This window comes from Chiloscyllium plagiosum, chromosome 12 (assembly GCF_004010195.1).
Source record: "Chiloscyllium plagiosum isolate BGI_BamShark_2017 chromosome 12, ASM401019v2, whole genome shotgun sequence".
Taxonomy (NCBI): Eukaryota; Metazoa; Chordata; class Chondrichthyes; order Orectolobiformes; family Hemiscylliidae; genus Chiloscyllium; species Chiloscyllium plagiosum.
In genome coordinates, this window is record NC_057721.1 from 2,352,462 (window position 1) to 2,372,126 (window position 19,665).

Below are 19,665 nucleotides of genomic sequence, written 5' to 3' on the forward strand. Positions count from 1 at the left end.
CTCGCGCGCGCTCTCTCTCTCGCTCTCTCGCTCGCTCTCGCTCTCGCGCTCTCGCACTCTCGCTCTCGCACTCTCGCGCTCTCGCACTCTCGCTCTCGCACTCTCGCTCTCGTGCGCGCTCTCGCACTCTCGCTCTCGCTCTGGCTCTCGCACTCTCGCTCTCGCTCTCGCGCTCTCGCTCTCGCGCGCGCTCTCGCACTCTCGCTCTCGCTCTCGCGCTCTCGCTCTCGCGCGCGCTCTCGCACTCTCGCTCTCGCTCTCGCGCTCTCGCTCTCGCGCGCGCTCTCGCACTCTCGCTCTCGCGCGCGCTCTCGCACTCTCGCTCTCGCGCTCACGCGCACTCTCGCTCTCACGCGCACTCTCGCTCGCACTCTCGCTCTCGCACTCTCGCTCTCGCACTCTCGCTCGCGCTCTCGCGCTCTCGCTCTCGCGCTCTCGCTCTCGCGCTCTCGCTCTCGCGCTCGCGCTCTCGCTCTCGCGCTCTCGCTCTCTCCTCCCGCACACCACACCCTCCGTGAGCTCTTGTTTCCGAGACAATTTCCTGGCTTCCTGAAGATCTGTCTGCAAGATATTACCCCTCCTTGACCCATGTGGATGTTACCAACATTGACCATGATTGTTCACTGTTCACCTCCCGCTCTCTCAAAAGTTCTGAGCAGACCTTGATTCTAAGTATTGAACCCCTCGCCCAGTAGATGGACCAGTTGCTCCTCACACTCTGAAACCAGGAGCTCCAGTTGCAAGTCGTTTCTGCGCAGGTAATTGTCCAGGACTTGAGAAGTTTGCCTGGAATTCCCATGTGGAACAGGAAATACCCCTCGTGGTTCTGAGGTGCCCTGCAATTTCCCCATTTTTTTGGATTGTTAATTTACTTGCCACTGAGCAGATTCCCTTGTTCTGCCTAGCAGCCAGTCACCCTGCCTGGCTCCTGGATCCCCACTCATGTCTTAGTCCCACACTCTGTGTGCCTGGGGATCTCTGTCATGGAACTACACAGCACAGATCAGGCCCTTCAGCCGTCGATGTCGTGCCGACCTGTGAACTCATCTAAGCTCATCCCCCTTTACTATCCAATCATCATCCATGTACTTATCCAGGGATTGTTTATATGTCTATATTGTGGCTGAACTAACTGAAGTGGCAGGTAGGGCATTCCATATCCTTCTGAGTAAAGAACCTGCCTCTGACATCTGTCTTAAATCTATCACCCCTCAATTTGCAGCTATGCCCCCTCATACAAGCTGACATCATCATCCTAGGAAAAAGCCTTTCACTGTCCACCCTATCTACTCCTCTGATCACCTTGTAGGTCTCTATCAAATCCCCCCTTAGCTGCCGCCTTTCCAATGAGAACAGACCCAAGTCTCTCAGCCTTTCCTCATCAGACCTGTTGTCTTGCTGCTGTCACCGTTCAGACCCATCCTGTGGTTTGCAGGGCGAGTGGGTATCATTCAAAAGCGTATCGCAATACTGGAGAAAGTTCTGATCATTCTTACAAGGTAGACCGCAGTAATGATTACAAAGTTCATTCATGAGCTGTGACCAGCATTTGTTGTGCCAGACTGAATGCTGTGCTTGGGGCCATTTCATCTCGCAGAGGCTACTGCATTGCTGTGGGACCAGGGAAGGACAACAGATTTCCTTCCCTTAGCAACATCAGTGAGTCTTTCTGACAATTCAGGAGAGTTGACATGATCCCCCCCTTCCTATCAGCTTTCAATTTGTGTTTATTTCATTAAGTTGCTATAGTGGGCCAGGAAGTAGTGCATTCGACTGGGCATGTGCATTATTAGTTCAGTAACATATTTGAGAAGTTGAAGCTGCAGGGGGGAAAAGAGTAAGCCATATTCATGGCTTTAAGCCGATGAATGAGTTGCCAGGCATTCTGACTGTTTGGGGACTTGGGACTAAAGGGCACGCTGCTGATGACCTGCTGCACCTCACTGCCTGTCGTATCTTTGTTTGTGGTTTCCAGTATGCTTGCCTTGCCGCCAGAAAGGCCATTGAATCGAGCCGGGTGTGTCAGACAAACACGGACTGTCTGAAGGAGTTGGCGCCCAGCCTCTGTGTGAAGCCCTCTCTCGAAAATCAAACCAGGCTGATCAGAGTCAAACACTTGTCTCCCATGGCCATGCTGTTTGTAGGACACCCTGTTCATCTTCAATATGCAGGTCTGTCACATTAAATACAATGCTGGGACTTAGTTTATAATGTGGAACTGTTTCCATACTCTACATCTCTATGATGCTGAAAAAGGCACCGTTACACAAGAAATACCAATTTCAGTGAAAAACCAACAATTTATACGGTAATTTCTACTCCTCTCGTACAATCTAAATGTTGGCTTCCCCCCCAACTTGGTATTCTTGTGAATTATCCTGATGAGTGCAAGACAAAAAGCTTGATCTGAATGTCCCTTTTCAGCAACCCTCAAACACAACAGTATAATCTTCACTCAAAGTATCACCGACAGTCAGGGCTATAATATATAACAGACTGGACCACTTGAACAGCTCTTTCAAAGGGAAGCTGTTGACTCATTGATGCTGAGCATGGAAGAGATAAAATGTGAGGAATAATGTAGGCAGAGGGAAAAGTTAAAAATCGCAGATTTTCTGGAATAAGCAGAATTAAAATATGGCATGGTGAAATCCATTACTTTTAGCTGTTGTCTGAGGGACAGTACTTCTCCACCCACTTGAATAGATTTGATGTCTCAAGTCAAAGAAGACATCTCTGACAGTGTAGAAACATAAAATATAGAAGTAGATATTGATCATTTAGCCCTCGAACCTGCTGTGCCAATCATAGCTGATCATTGGGTTCAATATCCTAATTCCACCCCCCCCCCCCCCCCCTCCCTCCCATATCTCTCCCTACGCTCATCTAAACGTCGGTGAGTACAATCTAACTGATTCAATGTCTCGTTGTATGTCAGTCCCACCATTCCCGTTTAGCTCCCCTTTGACAGTGCACAGGATTGTGGGCTCAGAGCTCCAGAGTGGAACTGACCACCTTGTGCCCCCCTTGTTCTGCCCAATACCTGCAGTCAGTGATGCCCCCCTTGTCCTGCCCAATACCTGCAGGCAGCGGTGCCCCCCTTGTCCTGCCCAATACCTGCAGTCAGTGGTGCCCCCCTTGTCCTGCCCAATACCTGCAGTCAGTGGTGCCCCCCTTGCCCTGCCCAATACCTGCAGTCAGTGGTACCCTCCTTGTCCTGCCCAATACCTGCAGGCAGTGGTGCCCCCCTTGTCCTGCCCAATACCTGCAGACAGTGGTGCCCTCCTTGTCCTGCCCAATACCTGCAGTCAGTGGTGCCCTCCTTGTCCTGCCCAATACCTGCAGTCAGTGGTGCAGCATTTACATTTGACGATTGGCTGCTTCGGATGAATAGCCGGACCTATTTCAAGCTGCCATTTCTCTCCTACACTGGCTTCTGATTGGCATTTTGCTTGAGCACATGTAAACTTCCTGAACTTGTAGTAGAGGGTACGTATATTAGAAGATGCACCCTCCACTCTAACTAAATAGCAGACAGAGTAAAGATTGGCTGCAGTATAATCTTTTCCCAATTTTGGTCTGGATGATATCACTGTTGTGATGATAGTAATGAAATGTGCCTCCTTGTTTGCAGTCAGTCTCACCAACTACATGCCGCGGTTTGGATTTCTTCACCTGGACATCCCTGTGGTCATTGAAACGTTTTGCAAGTATCCTTTTCTTGTTACCTGAACCACAGAGCTGCCGCGGAGAGGTAAAAATATGGTTGAAAGTACCCAGGATGACTTGTGAGAGGTTGGTCTTTGAGTCTGAGTCAGTCTGCTCCAGGTAACAGGGGTGGCTGCCCTCAGTAACACTCTCGTCTCTCCAGCTGACCCATGGTGCCAGCCCAGAATTCCCCAGGTCATAGAGGGTACTGCAGTCGGTGGGGGAGCCAGCTGGGTTTCAGGGCTTTGTTGCCGTTTGTCACATCCTGGTGGTCCTTCAGTCTCCCCTGTCAATATTAAGAATGTCCAAATGCAGGAGGAGTCGAATTGCCCCATTTTGCCCGTGCCAAGTTCTTCAACTCTCTCTTAATGCCTTTTCCCTGTTTCCTTGCATAATCTTCCTCTTCATGTGTTTATCCAGTTCCCTTTGAAATTCTGGGCGGTTTGGTCTCTAACCCATTCAACCCTTATGGTAACATCTTCCATTTTTGAGTAATTCTTGGTTTGCTGATATTCCATCCAACTCCCCACTTCACAATGCCAGTGATTGTCTTGGAGGAAGAATCACATTGGATTCAAAATATTAACGCAGATTCTCTGTACAAATAATGTCAAACCTGCTACGTTTCATCGTTACTTTTAGTTCTTCGGATTTCCAGCATCCACAGTATTTTGTTTTTAATCCTTGTTCCAGTCCTGTTCTGCCCCCAACTCTTCCTTGTACGTTGTTGACTGGATTGTTGCAATTTCCTGCTCTTCCCCCTAAACTGGAAGTTATCTTCTCCCCTGCTCCCAGATTTCACTTTTCTCTTGCTTTACCTGGTGGCTGTTTGACATTTTGCTTCAGTGGCTCCATGTTCCTCCTCATATTCGTGATAAACTCCTGGGACTTCAGTTGCATTTCCTCGCACCCTGCTTTCATGAAAGGATTTAATTTCAGGCTCTCAGTTTCTCCATCTCCAAACTGAATTCCTCATCCCTTGTAGTTTGGTTGAATGCCCTCTCTACTTCCCCAGCTACGTGGCTTATGAGAATACCAGTCCCAGCCTGGTTGAGGTATTGACCCTTCCGTGGCACAAATCACAAAGATGCATATCTCCAGCCAGAAGTCACTGAGAGAAGCAAAACCCACTTCTCTCTTTCAGCCACTCATTCACTTCTCTCCTCTTATTCGTTCAATACCAATTTGCATGTGGCTCAGATGGTAATCCAGAAATTATTATGCTCGAGGTTCTAATTTTTTTAATTGAGCATTCTCATTCCCCCTCAGCAGACCTTCCTTCTCCGTTCTACCTCTGCCACTGGTGCCAGCATGGACACGACCACTGAATCCTTTCCTTCCTTTCCCACTGCGAGTCTCTCTTGATAGAGTATATATCCTAAACCTTGCTTCCAGGGCAGACAACACAGCAGCCTGGCCTCTCACCACTTGCTGTAGAGGACAGTGCCACTCCCCCTCACTTTCACTGTCCCCTGCCACTCCTTACTCCATTAGCCCTACCTCCTTTCCCTGACTCTCTAGTGGCTTCCTATGTCACTTCCTGGCTCATTCTCCTGAGAAGAGAGGGGTTTAGAAAAGGCATAATGGGCAGCTTTCCTTTTACACAGAGTGGTTTGCGTGTGGAATGTGCTTTCAGGGGAAGTGGTGGCTGCGGGTGCGGTTGCAACATTTAAAAGGCATTTGGATAAGCACATGAAAATGTGTTTGGAGGGATATGGGCAAAGCACAGGGAGGTGGGACTAGTTTAGTTTGGGATCATGGTCAGCATGGACTGGTTGGACTGAAGGGTTTGTTTCCGTGCTGTGAAGCACGGTTGCTGCAGCTGCAAGTACCCTCATCCAGAGGCTCCCACATTCTACACTCCCACCATGTCCGTGTTAATTAGGAACTGCTCCTTAATTCTTTTATTAATATTGCCTACATCACCAAAAAGGTTTTAGCACTGACAGTAAACTTTACAAAATTGATGAGAACAATACAATATAATATTTACAACACTGATATCAAACTTTGTTTCTAATATCAGCAGTTACAGATTTACCTGCACAAAACTGGAAAACATGCCGCTGCACTTAAAGGTTCAGAAACTAAGATTACTTAGTGTGGAAACAGGCCCTTCGGCCCAACCAGTCCACACCGACCGTCCGAAGAGCAACCCACCCAGACCCCTTCCCCTACATTTACCCCTTACCTAACACTACGGGCAATTTAGCATGGCCAATTCACCTAACCTGCACATCTTTGGACTGTGGGAGGAAACCGCACATCCAGAGGAAACCCACGCAGACACGGGGAGAATGTGCAAACTCCACACAGTGTGTCTGAGGCGGAAATTGAAGCCGGATCTCTGGCGCTGTGAGGCAGCAGTGCTAACCACTGAGCCACCGTGCCGCCCACCACGGTCAGACTGACTCCAGCTCACTACAGTGCTGAATGTAACCTTTCTGTCCTGGTTGTGCTGCCTTCCCCCGCATTGATCACTCATCACCTGGTGTACTGCCATTGATAAGTGGGTGAAACGCCTCAGTTGCAGCTTTGAAATACTGTGTTGATCCTGATGGGGAGTTACACTGTTTAATAGTTCACTGGGTGCAGGTTGGCTTTTCTTAGAGAAAAGCGTAGGACAACCATTAAACCTCTGTTCAATTGCATTGCAGTCTGAAGTACATGGTTAAGGCTATTGTGCTTGGGTCATCTTGCTCTACAAGCGTTCCAGAGATTTGGTCTGCTCCACAAATCAAATCCCACCCCATTCATTTGAATTCGGTTTAAAAGAATGTTGAAGTAAATAAGAAACTGGTGTCTGTAAAAGTCCAGGTGTTTGACTAATGGAGGGATGGGCACATTGCCAGGGGCACTGTGGATGAATAAATAAAGATGTCTGTTTGGTCAAATGTGGAAATGATGAATCGTGGTTGATTTCCTTCATTGAACTGTACCAGATATCTGCTTTCCCTGTCTGGAGCCCTGGCTGTCATCAACGCTGTGCCTTGTTTTGCCCTGGATGGACAGTGGATGCTGAGTTCTTTTCTGGAAGCCACGCTAAGTTCACTGGTTGTGGAAAAGCACAACCGAGAGCTCATTGCCTTTTTTATCTTGCTGTTTGGCAGTGCTCTCCTGGCTTCTAACGTGGTCCTGGGACTCTGGATGGTCACCACAAGGTAGTGCGTCTGGCCTGTCCTGGATGAGCTCTCACTGAATGAGGGGTACTTCTCATCGTTGCCTTGTTGGCACCCCTACCTGTCATCTGAGTGAACCCTGGCGATATCGCCGAACACTGTCCAAGATTTTAACAAAACCCTGGGCTGTGCCCACAAGACTTTGCACTCCCTGTTCCTCCAGGTGAGGTTCCTCACTAGGACAGCACAGTTGGAAAACCTGCTGTGTATCGCTGTCATGCAGTGCTGTGCATTGTGTAATATTGTGTTATTTAATTCCAAGCAGCGATGGGATTGAAGTTTGATGGCTCTTACTGCCTTTTTAGACAGATTTGTAAATGTGAAATCTCCTGTTGAATGGCAGTGAGCACCACGATGGTCTCCTGCCCGAAACGTTGATTCCCCTGCTCCTCGGATGCTGCCTGACCCGCGGTGCTTTTCTAGCACCACGCTCTCTCGACTCTGATCTCCAGCGTCTGCAGTCCTCACTTTCTCCTAGTGAGCACCAGGTGCAGGGTTTGGTGCCCAGGATCATTAAAAAGTACTTGATTTTGAATGTGCAGCAGCCAGAGGAGCAGAATGTCAGTCTGACAAAGGGGAACAGTCTGGTTTAAAAGTAGAATTGAAGGCAACAAGGTGTTAAACACAACCAGTAAATGTTGGAATTACAACAGTCCATGTATCCATGAGGACATTGGTTGATCCTCGGATCTGACCACTTTCCTCTCCACAGACACTGTGTGTTTCCAAGCTGTTTGGATTCTATTTCCACCAATCATTGTGAACATATTTTGCATTAGAACATTACGAATGCAATCGTATGCCGTTATGTGGTTTTGGCCAATCTATAAATTATTTAATATGTGCTGTTCGACTCTGAAGTAAATGTGGTGCCGAGCTGCTGACGCTCAACAGACGCCGACAGAAAGTATCTATTTTGCATTCAATGAGTTGCACTTCTGAAAAGTGTAGTTAAACATAATGGCTGTCACATTTCTGGACATATTTTACCTTCAGAGGTATCAGTGAGGCCCTTCATCAATCACAATTTAACCCCAATTAAGTCTCTCTCAAAAAGGGAGTGATGTGGCAGTATAAACCAAGCATCATACATTGGAACAAAAACAGATTGCTGGAGAATCTCAGCACGTTTGGCAGTAGCGGTGGAGAGAAAGCAGAGTTGACATTGTCCACATACGTTGCCAAAATGGGTGAGATTCTGCAGCCATTTCTGTTTGCGTTTCAGGTTTCTGCCATCTGTGTAAATACTGTGTTAAATGTTTGGGTGTAACTCAATTTTAACTGAATTGTTTTGAAACTGGTGGGAGAGGAATGGAAAGCTTTGGTACAATCCAAATGTTCATGCTGGGGTTAGTGACTCGAGACCTGTGTCTATTTGTCTGAATGCTGATCTGTTTTTGATCTGTGTGGCTTGTGAGCCATTTTTATTCCAATTCACTCTTCCTGTACCAACCTTCTTAGCTTTGTAAAATCATGAGGAGCATAGATAAGGTGAAAGGCATGTGTCTTTTCTTTGGGGTGGGGGATTTCAAAACTAGGAAGCATACTTTTAAGGTGAGAGGAGGAAGATTTTAAAAAGACACGAGGGGCAATTGTTTTACACAAAGAGTGGTTCGTGTGTGAACTGAATTTCAAGTGGTGGATGTGGGTACATTATAACATTTAAAAGACATTTGCATAAGTACATTAGTAGGAAATGTTTGGAGGGATATGGGCCACGTGCAGGCCACGATGGGACTAGTTTAGTTTGGGATTATGGTCAGCGTGGGCAGGGTAGATGCAGTATGACTGTTTCAATGCTTTTAGAGAGTCAGACAGTCATACAGCATTGAAACAGTCATACAGCGCCATAGAGTCAGAGAGATGTACAGCAAAGAAACCGACCCTTCAGTCCAACCCGTCCATGCCAACCAGATATCCCAACCCAATCTAGTCCCACCTGCCAGCACCCGGCCCATATCCCTCCAAACCCCCTTCCTATTCATATACCCATCTAAATGCCTCTTAAATGTTGTAATTGTACCAGCTTCCACCACTTCCTCTGGCGGCTCATTCCATACACATGAAAAGGTTGCCCCGTAGGTCTCTTTTATATCTTTCCCCTCTTACCCAAAACCTATGCCCCTCTAGTTCTGGACTCTCCGACCCCAGGGAAAAGGCTTTTGCCTATTTATCCTATCCAGCCCCTCAGAATTGTGTAAATCTCTACAAGTTCAATCCTCAGCCTCCGACGCCCCAGCCTGTTCAGCCTCTCCCCGGTAGCTCAGATCCTCCAACCCTGGCAACATCCTTGTAAATCCTTTCTGAACCCCTTACCATTAAGTGTATATGTCCTGCTAAGATTTGCTTTCCCAAAATGCAGCACCTCGCATTTAAACTCCATCTGCTACTTCTTAGCCCACTGGCCCATCTGGTCAGGATCCTGTTGTAATCTGAGGTTACCCTCTTCGCTGTCCACTACACCTCCAATTTTGGTGTCATCTGCAAACTTACTAACTGTACCTCTTATGCTCGCATCCAAATCATTTATGTAAATGACAAAAAGTAGAAGTCATTAGAGAGTGGCCGTTTTAATAGGTTTCAGGTTCTTGTACATATTTATTGTGAATCTTTTAAAAGGTATATTCAACATTTTGTCCATCAGAGTTTTAAATAGATGAATTAAAAAGGGAAATAATATTGGATTAAAAAAGCCAATGTGGGACTTGAGGATTTACGCAGTCCTGCTATCTACTTGCTGGAGAAAGTGAGGTCTGCAGATGCTGGAGATCAAAGTTGAAACTTTATTGCTGGAACAGCACAGCAGGTCAGGCAGCATCCAGGGAACAGGAGATTCGACGTTTCGGGCACAGGCCCTTCTTCAGGAATTCCTGAAGAAGGGCCTGTGCCCGAAACGTCGAATCTCCTGTTCCCTGGATGCTGCCTGACCTGCTGTGCTGTTCCAGCAATAAAGTTTCAACTATCTACTTGCTGAGCAAGCAGGGTTCTGTCAGCATTCTGGCTATATCATCTTTACTTTGACGAAAACACCTGATGCAAAACAAAGTTGCCATTTCAATAATTTCTTGCAATTTTTAAACAATTCTTTCATGATTTGTGGGCGATGCTGGAAAAGTTAGCACCTAATTGTCGTTGGACTGAAAGGCTCGTTCTGCTATTTGAGTCAACCACGTTGCTGTGGGTCTGGAATCGCATCTAGGCCAGACCAGGTAAAGACAGCGATTTCCTTCCCAAAAGGACATTAACGAGGCTTACAGAGTGAGAGAGCTAAGAAGAGCCAGGAGGGGACATGAGAAGTCGTTGGCAGGTAGGATCAAGGAAAACCCTAAGGCTTTCTATAGGTATATCAGGAATAAAAGAATGACTGGAGTAAGGTTAGGGCCAGTCAAGGATAGTGGCAGGAAGTTGTGGGTGGTGTCCGAGGTGATAGGAGAAGCAATTAAATAAATAGTTTTCGTCAATGTTCACACTGGAAAAAGACAATCCTGTCGCGGTGAATACTGAGATACAAGCACTTAGAGTAGATGGGATTGACGTTCATAAGGAGGAGGAGCTGTTAGCAATTCTGGAAAGTGTGAAAATACATAAACCCCCCCCAAGCCGGATGGGATTTATTTTAGGATTCTCTGGGAAGCTAGGGAGGAAATTACGGAGACCTTGGCTTTGACCTTTATTCATCATTGTCAACGGGAATAGTGCCAGAACCCGGAGGATAGCAAATGTTGTCCCCTTGTTCAAGAAGGGGAGTAGAGACAACCCTGGTAATTATAGACCAGTGAGCCTGACTTTGGTTGTGGGTAAAGTGTTGGAAAAGCTTACAAGAGATTGGATTTATAATCATCTATAGAGGAATAAGTTGATTAGGGATAGTCAACATGATCTTGTGAAGGGTAGGTTGTGCCTCACAAACCTCATTGAGTTCTTTAAGATGGTGGCCAAACAGATAGATGAGGGTAAAGTGGTTGATGTGGTGTATATGGATTTCAGTAAGGTGTTTGATAAGGTTCCCCATGGTAGGCTATTGCACAAAATACAGAGGCATGGGATTGAGGGTGATTTAACGGTTTGGATCAGAAGTTGGCTCACTGGAAGAAGACAGAGGGTGGTGGTTGATGGGAAATATTCATCTTGGAGGTCAGTTATTTATGGTACTGCAAGGATCTGTTTTGGGTCCACTGCTGTTTGTCATTTTTATAAATGACTTGGATGAGGGTGTAGAAGGATGTGTTAGTAAATTTGCCGATGGCACTCAGGTTGGTGGAGTTGTGGATAGTGCAGGCAGATGTTGCAGGTTACAGAGGGACATAGATAAGCTGCAGAGCTGGGCTGTGAGGTGGCAAATGGAGTTTAATGTGGAAAAGGGTGAGGTAATTCACTTTGGAAGGAGCAACAGGAATAAAGAGTACTGGGCTAATGGTAAGACGCTTGGTAGTGTGGATGAGCAAAGATATCTCAGTGTCCATGTACATAGATCCTTGGAAGTTGCCACCCAGGTTAATAGGGTTGTTAAGAAGGCATATGGTGTGTAACTTTTATTGGTAGAGGGATTGAGTTTCAGAACCATGAGGTCATGCTGCAGCTATACAAAACGCTGGTCTGGCCACACCTGGAGTATTGAGTACAGTTCTGGTCACCGCATTATAGGAAGGATGTGGAAGCTTTGGAAAGGGTTCAGACGAGATTTACTAGGATGTTGCCTGGTATGGAGGGAAGGTCTTATGCGGAAAAACTGAGGGACTTGAGGCTGTTTTCGTTAGAGGGAAGAAGGTTGAGAGGTGACTTAATGGAGACATATAAGATAATCAGGAGGTTAGATAGGGTGGACAGGGAGAGCCTTTTTCCTCAGATGGTGATGGCCAGCATGAAGGGACATAGCTTTAAATTGAGGGGTGATAGCTATAGGACAGATATCAGGGATAGTTTCTTTACTCAGAGAGTAGTAGAGGCGTGGAAGGGCCTGCCTGCAACAGTAGTAGACTCACCAACTTTAAGGGCATTTAAATGGTCATTGGATAGTGATATGGATCAAAATGGGACGGCACGGCGGCTCAGTGTTAGCACTGCTGCCGAGTCTTCACTGAATATCTATTTTCAATGAGAAAACTGGAAAGAGTTGCAGGACCCAGGATATGGTCCAATGTGCTTTTTCTTTGTTCAAGCAGGTTGCCCTGAGGAGAATTGAACTTAAAACCCTCTCTCATTTTATACAGTCAGAGTGACTCTGACACTGTATCTGAACACATGCAAGAAGTTGTCCCCTCGTACGCTGGGACAAATAAATGCAGCTTACAGAGGCCTTATCTTTTTACCTTTATGGCAATCTCCGTTAACTTTTCTCAACGCCACCTTAGAGCCTGAGGGCTTTTTTTTAATAGTCCCCTGCTTATTCAGTTGCTACCATATTCTTCCCAAAAACATCATCTTTAAATACATCTGTACCCAACACTTTTCATTTCTTGCAAACGTCGCAATGTGTTTTTTTATAGATTCAGTCTTGGGACGTGGGTGCCACTTGCTGGCCAGCATTTATTTCCTGTCCCTGGTTGTCTTTGAGAAGATAGTAACGCCGCCTTAAACCACTGCAATCCATGTGCTCTAGGTAAACCCACAATGGTAGTCCAGCATCTGCAGTCCGCACTTTCTCCTAGTAAACCCACAATGCCCTTACGGAGGGAATTCCAGGATTTTGACCCAGCAACAGTGAAGGAATGGCGATATATTTCCAAGTCAGGACTTTGAATGGCTTGGATGGGAGTGTGGCGGTGTTCCCATATGCTGTCCTTATCCTCCTTGGTGGTTGTGTCAAGAAGGGCTTATGCCCGAAATGTTGATTCTCCTACTCCTTGAATGCTGCCTGACCTGCTGCGCTTTTCCAGCAATACATTTTTCAGCTTGGTGGTTGTGTGTTTGGAAGGTGCTGACTAATGATCTTTGGTGAATTTCTGCAGTGCATTTTGTAGCTAGTACACACACTGAATGCTGAGAATCGACGTTGGAGGAAGTGGATGCTTGGGTCTGTATCTGTTCCTAGTTGTGAGCTAGTCTGTTAAACAGTTTAGTCTCTTCACAGTTATCGTGTTGTTTTCAGTGTGGTGTGGTTCTGTTCCAGTCTATCTTTCGCTCTGCTTTACCAATTTCTAAGTATTATTCGTGTGTGTGTGTGTGTGTGAGAGAGAGAGAGAGAGAGAGGCAATCCTGCCATGTCAATAAGTCTGACTCTGTAACTTGACTATTTTATTGCATTTCACATTGATGGGTGATACTGGCAAAGCACCATTTCTTGGCTACCTCCAGTCACCATGACAACTGTGTGAATGAAGAGTTAACCACTTCTAGGCCGTACCAGTTAAAGGTTACACTCCCTTTCCTGAAGATTCTTAGTGTTCTGATCCATGGTCCTGCAACTTCCATCGTGATTAAAGCAACAAATTCAGCCCCAAATCCACTGCAGTCGGAATGGGGGCATCAAACCCTGTCCCATTGGCATCGATCTGATTCACTCTGGTTTTCCAGCCAATTAAACAAACAGGGTCTGCCACAGGGTCTGAGTTACTGTGCCAACACTTCACTGCATGTTGCAATCTGCAGTTCTGGATAGTGATGATGGAGACTCCAATTTCTCTGACCAGGACACGGTCCCGCTTTTACTGTCCGCCATTGGCAGGGTTGGAAGGATACCCAATTTGACAAACAACCCGTACGACTATGTTTAAGGTGGAACGGTGTCTAGCACTGCTGCCGCACAGCGCCAGGGAACCAGGTTCTTTTCCGCCTTCTGGCGACTGTGTGGAGTTTGCACGTTCTCCCCGTGTCTGCATGGGTGCTCCGGTTTCCCCTCACAGTAAAACGATATGCACGTCAGGTGCATTAGCCATGCTATATTGCACCACTGTGACCAGGGATGTGCAGGCTTAGTGGTTTAGCAATGGGAGATGCAGGATGACATGGATAGGGTGGGGAGGTGGGTCTGGGTGGAATGCTTTTTGAAGGCCTTGCTTCCACACTGTGGGGATCCTGTGTTACGAGTGCAGTTTCATCGGCTATCCCATTTTGCAGTGGGATTCGAACGCAGAGCTACTGGCTGAGAGGCAGGACCACGAGAGCTCCTCAGTGAGTCTGTTGTCAGAATTCAGCTGCATTGCACATTATGTTTTCACTCCTCCTGTTTCTAACTGGCTGGTACATACAGCACCATATTAATATCTATCCCAACACGGTTGAGGGAGGGATTATCCCATCCTCTAAGCAGCAGTGAAATAGTTCCAAAGCAGCAGAATTGTTGCCACATCAAGGCTGGCACAGTGTTAATCCACTGGTGTAAACTGTGTCTGGTGAATCGCATGGGAAATATAATTTGCACAAGCTGGTTTAACTAGTCATGTCTACATCGTGGGTGTTTGTACAAGAAGTGACTCTCTGTTTTGTAATGATATTATGTTTGCATGGAATAAACGGTAACCACAATCTCTGGGGCTATTTGTTTCAATGTCACAGCTTGTAAGTTTGACCAATGTGTGATTGAGAACAATACTTCCCTTTGTTTGAACGTAGTTCAGATTTTCAAAAAACATTTTACAATTTAGAGTTTTCATGATCAGAAAGAAAGTTGGAAGAACATTAGGAAAGTCCTTCCAAAGAGGTACTGAGTATGTACTTGGAAAGGAAACCTTTACAGGAGAAGAATGATGGCAATCTTAATGGGCACGGCCACAGGGGGACATTTAGCTCTGTATTAATCAATAAATAATCCCACCACTCCTTATACCCATGTATCAATCACAAAACAACATGCAGTGTTCCAATATCTATCCATTGTCTTGTATCAATAATCTGTCTTCAGCTTCTTCAGTAGCTCATCTAACACAGTGACAAGCCAAAACCAAATCCTGCCTGCTTTCTGCTGTTGCATTTGAGCCACATGTTGCAACAGTGCAGCATTAGACGAGAACGTGGGGTTGGTTCTGTGCAAATCTCACCCTTTTACACGCTCACACCAAGTTCAGAGCTGGCGTAGACAGATCTCAGCTCCAGGTGATCTCTGCAGGAGTTCTCCAGGGTAGTGTCCTAGGCCCATACATCTTCAGCAACTTTACCAATGGCCTTACCTCCATCATAAAGTCAGAGTGAGGATGGTCACTGATGATTGAAACCATTCGCAACTCCTCAAATACCGAAGCAGCCCATGTCTAAATACAGCATGATCTGGCTTGGACTGAAAAATCTCAAGTGCCATGCAATGAACATCTCCAGTAGAAGGGAATTTAACCATCCTCCTTTGACCATCTCTGAATCCTCCCCTAAAGGGTTGTCCCTTCATTCTGAGGATATGCCCTTGGTCCTAATCTCAATCTAATGAGACTAATGGGAGCATCTTCACCACATGCACTGTGTCCATGATTTGGAAGTGCCGGTGTTGGACTGGGGTGTACAAAGCTAAAAGTCACACAACACCAGGTTATACTCCAACAGATGTAATTGGAAGCACACTAGCTTTTGGAGCAACGCTCCTTCATGATGACCTGTTGAAGGAGCAGCGCTCCGAAAGCTAGTGCTTCCAAATAAACCTGTTGGACTATAACCTGGTGTTGTGTGACTTTTAGTTTGGTACTCTATCCAGGCTTCTTAGTATTCAGCAAGTTTCAATCGGACCCACCACCACCACCATCTCATTCTCCTAAACTCCATCAGGGACACACACAGTCTTTATGCTGCTCGACTTGCTGAATTTTTCCAGTGTGTTTGTTCTTATGTTGAATTTCACTATCTGTTTTACCAGTTTTTTCAATCCAGTGTACTACTTCTGAAGAAGGGCTTATGCCCAAAACGTCGATTCTCCTGCTCCTTGGATGCTGCCTGACCTGCTGCGCTGTTCCAGCAACACATTTTCAGCTCTACTCCTTTTGAATATCCTGACAGCCTCTGGCTTCTAAATCCCTCTTCTTTTTTTGCCCCAGGTTGGTCCCACTCACTTGTAACTACAGTTTTTTGCGTAACATCACCTCTCAGTTGTGGACTTTGAATTGCATCAGTTGTACTACATATTCTACTGAGTCAGAAGGGTAGGGGAGTCCAAAACTAAAGGAGAGAGGTGAGGACTGCAGATGCTGTAGATATGAGTGGAGAGTGTGGTGCTGGAAAAGCATCCGAGGAGCAGGAGAGTCGACAGTTCAGGCCTGATAAAGCGCTTATGCCCGAAACATCGATGCTTCTGCTCCTCGGATGCTGCCTGACCTGCTGCGCTCTTCCAGCACCACAACCTCGACTCCAAAACTCGAGGGTATAGGCTTAAGGTGAGAGGGGAAAGAGTTGAAGAGAACCTGAGGGGCAACTTCTCTCACGCAGAGGGTGGTGTGTATATGGAATGCACTGCCAGGGGAAGTGATCGAGGTGGGTACAACTACAACATTTGAAAGACATTTGGACAGGATAAGGAAGGAACATAAGGACGAGGAGCAGGAGTAGGCTGTCTGGCCTTTTGAACCTGCTCCACCATTCACTAAGGTCATGGCTAATCTTTTCATGCACCCAGCTCCACTTACCCACACTCTCACTGTATCCCTTAATTCCTTTATTGTCCAAAAATAATCAGCCTTAGCCTTAAAAATGTTTACTGAAGTAGCTTCAACTACAAAAGGAATTCCATAGATTACCCACCCCTCTGAGTGAAGAAGGTCCATCTCAATTCAGTCCTAAATCTGCTCCCCCTCATCTTGAGGCGCTGCCCTCTTGCCCTAGTTTCACCTGCCAGTGGAAACATCCTCTCTCCTTCTATCTAATCTATTCCCTTCGCAATTTTACATGTTCTGATAAGATCCCCCATCAATCTTCTGACTTCCAATGAATATAATCCTAATCGACTCAGTCTCTCCTATTAAGACAACCCTCTCAACTCTGGAATCAACCTGGTGAAGCTCCTCTGCATCCCCCTCTGGAGCCAGTACACTCTTTTTTCTCAAGTAAGGAGACCAAAACTGTACGCACTACTCCAGGTGTGGCCTCACCAGCACCTTGTACAGCTGCAATATAACCTCTCTGCTTTTAAACTCTATCCCTTCAGCAATGAAGGACAAAATTCCCATTTGCCTTCCTAATTACCTGTTGTACCTACAGACCAACCCTCTGTGATTCATGCACAAGGACACCCCGGTCCCTCTGCACAGCAGCATGCTGCAACTTTTTACCATTCAAGTAAGAATCCTTTTTACTATTACTCCGACCAAAATGGATGACTTTGCATTTATTAACATTGTATTCCATCCGCCAGACTTTTGCCCACTCACTCAGTGAATCTATGTTCCTCTCCAAAGTTTCACTATCCTCTATGACTCTGCACATTGACACCCTACACATGGTCCCCAACTCCAAATCATCGATTATAAATTGCAAATAATTGTGGTCCCAACACCGGTCCCTGAGGCACACCACTAACCACTGATTGCTAGCCAGCATATACTCATTCGCCCCCAACTTGGAACGAATGCTAACATTGCATTTGCCTTTTTAAAATAATTTTATTGAAAAGTGTTTCTTGACAAAATTAGGAAGTTACAAAAATATGAAAATATAGCATCATAACATCAAAACAACAATAAACAATAACCCAACTACAATGCTACTTTACAAAAGAAATCAAAACTACGCTTATTACAAGTCAATAAATAAGTAATGTCACTCAGCGCAACAAGACCTTTGAGAGCATCAATTATTAAAACCACATTTGTTCAAAATTCTTCTTCCCATGGTTTATCAGACCAAGCCACCATGGCTCGACAAAAGCCCTAATCAAAATGGTGGACATATTTGCTTCCAAATATTTCAAAAGGGCTGCCATGTCTTGTAAGAGGTGTCCGTTGTCTGGTGCACCATGTTTGTAAGAAAGTCCAAAGGAATGTGTTCCATAATTAACTTACACCACCAGACAGACCCGGGGGGCTCTCAGACACCCAGTACATCAGAATATTCTTCCTCGCACAAGAAGTGAGAGAAAAATGAGAATAACATCCGCATATAATGTGATCTTATACACCTTTGGCCCTACCTTTGGGACAGCTATAGTAGGGTCCCCACGAATGGCCTCTGCGAGCTGCTGGCAATCACCCATGTGAAAATCAAAGGTGAGAGGGGACAGCCTTGTAAACTGCCCCTACCAATGTTAAAATGATCAGACCTTCTACCATTGGTGAGAACCGCTGCCAGAGGATCATTGTAAAGAACCCTTACCCATCTAGTAAACACCTCACCCAGGCCAAACTGCTCCAGAGTGTAAAAAAGATAAGGCCATTTATGGGTGGCTCAGTGGTTAGCACTGCTACCTCAGCACCAGGGTCCCAGGTTCGATTCCAGCCTTGGACGACTGTGTGGAGTTTACACATTCTCCCCGTGTCTGTGTGGGTTTCCTCCCACAGAGATTCCTCACAAAGATGTGCAGGTCAGGTGAATTGGCCATGGTGAATTGGTCATAGTCTTGGATGCATTAGTCAGAGGGAAATGGGTTACTCTTCAGAGTGTCAGTGTGGACTGGTTGGGCCGAAGGGCCTGTTTCCACACTGTAGGGAATCTAATCTTAAAAAAAAAATCCACCTGGTCAAATGCCTTCTCTGCATCCAAAGAGACCACCAACCCTTGAACCGATCGCTGCTGGCCCACTTGGATCATATTAAGCAGCCCCCTAACATTATTAGAGGATCTGTGACCTTTTATGAAGCCCGTCTGATCCTCCTTAACAATAGAGGGCAACACCCTTTCCAGCCTCAATGCTGGAGTCTTCGATAACATTTTAAAATCAGAGTTTAAGAGCAAAATGGATCTGTAAGAAGCACAGCCCTCCAGGGCCTTCACTTTCTTGAGGATGAGAGGTATTAGCCTCTCTCAAAGATGGCAGGAGGCAATCCCGACTGTATGAATAGTTATACGTGTCTAGCATTGGTCCTGACAGTATGTTTACAAATTCTTTATAAAGCTCACTGGGATGACCATCAGGGCTGGATGCCTTACCACACCGCCTCACCGCTTCCTGTATCTCTTGTACTGATAATGGAGCACGAAGGAGAGACGTCTGCTCAGCAGACACATGAGGAAGATGCAAATTCCTAAAAAGAGTCCATTTTATCCCATCTGTCCTCACAGCATTTACACTGGTAAAGTTCAGAGTAAAACCTCTGAAACACCTCATTGATCTTTTTAGCATCATAAGTAAGAGTCCCATTCCCTTCCCTAATAGAAGCAATCGACTGGGAGGCATCATTCTTCTTGACCAGACATGCCAAATATTTACCCGGCCTATCACCATGCTCAAACAGTCTCTGCCTCACAAAGGAAAGTTCTTTCCTTGCTGTATGTGTTAGCGTGGAGTTTAAGGTGGATTGGAGAGCTGTGATCCGCTGCAGCTTAGTCACTGACGGTCTACTGTTGTATACCGTCTCAGCTGCCTTCAGTCGTGCCTCAAGCGGAAGCTGCTGCTGTCCCTTTTGTCGCTGCTGGCTGGCAGAGTATGAGATAATTATCCCTGTAGCCTAGGCCTTAGCAGTCTCCCAGAGAATGGACGGATTACCAGCTATACCCGAGTTGGTGGCCAAAAAAGCTTCAAATTCCCTCAAGGTATTCGACAAACCTGCTGTCCTTGAGGATGAAGGGATCCATTCGCCAGTACCGTGAGCCTATTGCATCACCCTTAATCTTAACCATTAAATACACCGCTGCACGATCAGAGATGGCAATATTCCCAATCAATCAGGATACCATTCAATCTAAAAACGCCGTGGGCGTTGGGAAAAAAAAA

The 19,665-nt window shown here is 46.1% G+C and overlaps 1 protein-coding gene across 1 annotated transcript in view; it reads left to right on the forward strand.

Moving 5' to 3' along the window:
- The window catches only part of mbtps2 (membrane-bound transcription factor peptidase, site 2), a 35,542-nt gene extending 27,745 nt beyond the window's left edge, over nt 1–7,797 (forward strand). Inside the window, exons 10-12 of the mRNA XM_043701500.1 lie at nt 1,976–2,171; nt 3,635–3,710; nt 6,651–7,797. Of these exons, the coding sequence (XP_043557435.1) occupies nt 1,976–2,171; nt 3,635–3,710; nt 6,651–6,873 (495 nt within the window). The 3' untranslated portion in view covers nt 6,874–7,797. The remainder of the gene's footprint in view (nt 1–1,975; nt 2,172–3,634; nt 3,711–6,650) is intronic.
- The last annotated feature ends 11,868 nt before the right edge of the window (nt 7,798–19,665 follow it).